The following is a 5,075-nucleotide window of genomic DNA, read 5'->3' on the forward strand; positions in this document are numbered from 1 at the left end:
TGTTTGTCGTTAACTTTTTATTATTGTTTATCTGCCCTGAAAAGGAATTCGCGCAAAACGTGCATGAAAAAAAGTTCGTTTTTGTTTCTTTTTTATATCAATCGCGATGACAAACTTCGTTTTTATTTAAAAATGTGTTGATATAAAATCGAAAGTGTACAAATTGTCGCTTTAATAATTGAGGGTGAAAATAAAAATAAGAATTGATGCGAAATGGGTGGAGCCTAAGGAAGGGCGTCTTCTTGTCTGACTCAGCGAGAGAAAAATCATACCTTAAACTTTTAGTAAGTTGATTTACCGACTGTTAAAAAAAGATATAAATTTAAAATCTTTTATATTAAATAGACTAAAAAATTCTCTGTGCACTGATGCGAGAATTATATAGGTGCATGTGCGCTTGAGCAATGACTTTGTAATGAAATAAATTCGCCAACCACACAGCAAGAAAAAAGAAAAACATTCGATTCACAGAATCAGTTTTTAAATATTTATAAGCATATTGAAAATTATATTGTATTATGACAAAGTGGTATTGGCATTTATAATGTATAAATTCATAAAATTTAGCGTCCAATGCATGAATACAAGATGAAGTATTTAAGTTTTGAAACGAAAATTTTTTAGCTACCAATATATAATAATCATCTACAAAGAATTTTTATCTTCATTTTTTTTGTCGACAGTGAATGAATAAACAAAAGGCTATTTTTTTATAAATACTGGAATTATAATCAACACAAAGGCTTATAAAACAATTCTTTGAAAAAGAAGGAGAGAAGAAAAGAAAAAAGAATCTCCTAAATAAAGTGAAAAATATTCTGGAGGAGATAGAGGCTATTTAATTGGGATAATTAGGAAGAAAAGAACACATTTTAGAACTTTAGTGGCGACCTCAGAAGAATATAGAGGGTAAAGAAGATGGGATTTTTTGTTTCGTTTAAAACAAACAGATGTTAGAGTAACTGACGTACATATTTTTGTACAAAGACCACGCCGTGAACCAAACAAAAAATAACGGAATTCGATCTTTTTCTTTATTCTCTTTACGTCCACGTTATTGCGATTTTCGATGGAAGTGTGAGCGAATGAGAAATATAGACATCACATGTTCTTTTCAAAGATAGGTGTAAACTCGAAAACATTATAAGTACCAATATCAAATATTTACTATTACACATTCTCCGAGAAGTTTGATCGTATAAAAGCATAATGGCGCATGTTTTCAGACGATTCGCCAGGTAATTTGTTTTTTCAAAGATAATTTTTATAAAAAAAGTTTTTCACTGTTTCCATCTGCTTTTGTTACTTCTGCGTGTGAGTGTTTTTTATTTTGCGTATTTCTTTGATCAAAGAAATTTTTTTTGTCAATAAAAACTTTGGAATGAGAATATTATGAGCTATATTTATATCACATAGTATGTTTAGATAATTTTTTAGATACTCCCACTTTCCCGAAGGGATACTTTATTCGGAGAAACTGTCGCGAGAGAAACTTTCGCGAGTCCAAAAACTAGCTTTTGAATAAATTTTCGCGAATCTACAAATCAAAAAGTTTTCGCGAGATAAAATTTCGCGGAAACTGAAATTGGAAAGTTCTGGCGAGATAACTTCTCGCGATTCGTGATTTTTATGTTCTTATAAAAAAGTGGCCTGTATTTCTTATGATAGAAAAGTGTTTTTTAACGATGTAATTTTCTTTCTAATGGTATCTATAAACTTCTATTTACAAATTGGGTTCATTGTCAAAAACACAAAACAGATCAAACACATTTCTAGGATCGTCTTCTTCCGGCTCCCGCAGATCGTCGTCATCGTCTTTTTCGCCAGTAACTCGGTTATAAGTCATACATTTTAAGCATCGTCGCTTTTGTTTATTTCTAAGTTTAATCCAATCTCGTTCCCAGCGCCAGTTGTCTCTTTTTTTTATCAGGAGGGCGAGCCAAGAGAGGCCGTGTCAAGAAATAACTTTTAAAACCACCAAATTTTTTTAAAATTTTAGTGTATAAACTTTCGCGAATCGACAATTTAGAAAATTTGTGCTGAATCAACTTTCGCGAATGGCCATTTTTATAAGTTTCACGAGATAAAGTTTCGCGAGATAAAGTTTCGCGAAAAAGGCTAAAAAACGCGAAATTCTCCAAATAAAGTAGATTAGGATTTCTCTTCGCCTGCAAGGTTTTTTGTGTAATCAAGTCAAATCCAGGAGAATACCATACCAAATACGTTTCGCATGAAGAAATGTCAGAAACGTATATTAATCTGTGAAGAATTTAGATAAATTTTTGGCGGCCACAAGCTTTCGCGAGAAGAAAAAACCGCTAGATTTTTTATTTCGCGAACATCAACCTGACAACAGAATTATTTTGTCAAGACAAAGCATGTAAAGATAAAGTTTGTTACCGAAATTCAAATCTTCTTTTTTTCCAAAGGTCAAAGAAAACGCATTAAGGTTTTTGAGGAAAACTGAAACATTTTATATTTTTCGACTTCTTAAGATATTCACAAATTTAATCAAAATTGAAATTTCTGATCTTAGTACTAGCAACATCTTATCGACTTTATTTTTATGACGTAGTCAATGAATACATACAATCGCCACAAAATTGCCAAATTTATAAACAATTGCAAAACAATTTGTTTGGGCGAATAAGTGATAAATAATAATATAAATGAAATAAATAAATACTTGGAAAATTTGTTAAAACTATCCCCTAAAAACTTGCATTATAAAAAAGCTATTTGACAAATAAAATCCGCGCTAAAATCATAATTTGAAATACCCGCCAAAACAATCTACCAAAGATTTCGAGTACAAAATAATTAATGATGGATGAACACGACATATATTTGTTTGTTTATCAAGAAAGTTATATCTCGTTTGCTAAATTAAAACCCTGCCAATTCTTGGTTGAGCTTGGAGAAAAGGGTAAAGATATATCCCAGCATATCAACAATTTTATCTTTTTCTAATTATTTCATCTTTTTATATTCAGTGTTCGAATTGGTAAAATGCACAACCGAACCAAGGAGCAATGTTCTTCAGACGTTTTTAAAAGTGAATCATTGAATAAAGAACGTGATAAATTGCTTCAGGAATTTCTATTCGCTCGTGATGAACTTAAAGGGCAGTTTGATTACGAGAAACACGAATTAGTAACGAACTACGAACGACGAATAAAATATCTGCGACGACTTGTCGAGGAGTACGACGAAAACGTAAATATGCTAAAACTTAATCTCGATGCAGAAAAAGAAGATAACTTTCTACTAAAAACCAAAATTTTAGAGCTGGAAAATCAACGAAACAAGAGAGAAAATACCCCTGGTTACCAAAACCGGAGTTATGACGATGAATCTACGCTTTCCATTGAAGACGATACATATACTGACGACGACGGTGATACGGGTACACTGACGCGTCAAAAGTCGTCGATAGACACTTTAATGCACGGTAAATCGTCAATACACGGTTTAAAATATAGCGACAAGTTTGTCAGTAACGACTCTATTGCAAAAAGTAGTTTTACGTCCATAACGTCTATAGCGTCAGATTTTGACGGCGACATTCACCACAACTGTCGTGAAGAGTTCAATCGATTATTAGATGAACTGCGTCTGCAGAAAAAGAAGTATGAAGATGATTTAGAAAGAGAAAAATACAACATGGTTGAGCAAATCGAAAACGAAAGATTGCAACTTGAAAAAATCGTCTACAAACAATTGAATTTAAAACTCGACAAAGAAGTGAAAAAACACGAATTTCTCCATACTGAGCATGCGCACCTGCAAAAAACGATCACGCATACCATTATTGAATCGTTTTTGGATCAATTGAAGCCGAAACATTCGCCAAATCATGAAACAAATTCGGATAGTGGTGCAGATGTCGAAGACAATAGGTCTGATGACGACAGCGATATCTCGAATGTTGATCGCGCGTACACAATCGCGAGCGTGTGTAAGAAACAAGATGAAGAAAGTATTCCTGTATCTCTGATTTGCAAAATTTTACAAGAACAGAAAGTCAGGTTGACTTCCGAGTACCAAAAACTATATCAAAAAGAACAAAAGAAATTAAAGAAAATCATCGATGACTTAAACAGAGAAATAGTTTTACTGGTCAAAGAAAATAGAGGCCTTAAGCAGCGTCTAATGATGGAGGGTGACTGTTACGACGAAGTTTCTGAGTTTCATCACGAACTTACGCAAAAGTTGTATAACCTAGAAGAATTACTGGTAAATGATCCTGATGCGTGCTGAGAGGGCGATGGAATATGTGACACTCCTTCGTAGTGTTCGAATTCATCGTGAAAAACAAGGCTACATAGATAGTGCCTAAAAATGACACGAACGGCAAAGGGATTTGCGTTAGTAGGTATAATAAAAAAGCTCTGGGATGGAGATCGCAATGAGTTGCCATGACGATTAACGACAATAGTAATGTTTTCGCGCTTGAAATTGATTTTTGATTCAACGCCTGTTGTTTCAACCATGTGCTTCAGTTTGGTTTTTGATTCTGTTGAAGCAGCTGATGTGTGAAAGGAGTGGATTTTTTAAAATGTTATTTTTAAATCCATGATCACGAAAAAAGCTTTTTTTGTTGCTTGTCTGGGCAAATTTTTGGGAAATAAGTAGATAACCCAAAATAGAAAAAACTTCACGGACAATAAAAAAATTATTTATCTACATACTTAAAATCTAAAATTGCTTAAAAACTGGAGTACTATGACTTCGTATAAACTGTACATACATATATATTTATTCAAAGTAGTTAGTTTTTTATTTATTTTTACGGTAAACGAAAAAATGAGTGTACATATATTAATTACATATTAGAATGACGTAATAATACGTTTGGTTAGATCTTCACGGTACAGAAAATATGTTGCCCGTAAATTCTCAGATAAACGCTAGGGGAGATTTTTTTTAAAATCACTCCTCGGAGGGGTTGAAGTGGGTAAAGACAGGGACTTTCACCAAAAAAAATTATTTTGGCCACTCTTTAAAGAAAAACTCATTTTTATTAGCGATATGAATTTATGGTGGTTTGGGTTATGCGCACTTGAACGAAGGGC

The 5,075-nt window shown here is 33.0% G+C and overlaps 1 protein-coding gene across 1 annotated transcript; it reads left to right on the forward strand.

Annotated features, from left to right (window-relative positions):
* Nucleotides 1-329: 329 nt before the first annotated feature.
* Nucleotides 330-4,851, forward strand: LOC130612354 (uncharacterized). The gene is made up of 2 exons (XM_057433660.1): nt 330-1,238; nt 2,994-4,851. Exons 1-2 carry the CDS (start codon nt 1,210-1,212, stop codon nt 4,258-4,260), a joined length of 1,296 nt encoding a protein of 431 aa, XP_057289643.1. The 5' UTR covers nt 330-1,209; the 3' UTR covers nt 4,261-4,851.
* Nucleotides 4,852-5,075: the final 224 nt, after the last annotated feature.

The sequence above is a fragment of the Hydractinia symbiolongicarpus genome, chromosome 10 (genome assembly GCF_029227915.1).
Source record: "Hydractinia symbiolongicarpus strain clone_291-10 chromosome 10, HSymV2.1, whole genome shotgun sequence".
NCBI classification, from domain to species: Eukaryota; Metazoa; Cnidaria; class Hydrozoa; order Anthoathecata; family Hydractiniidae; genus Hydractinia; species Hydractinia symbiolongicarpus.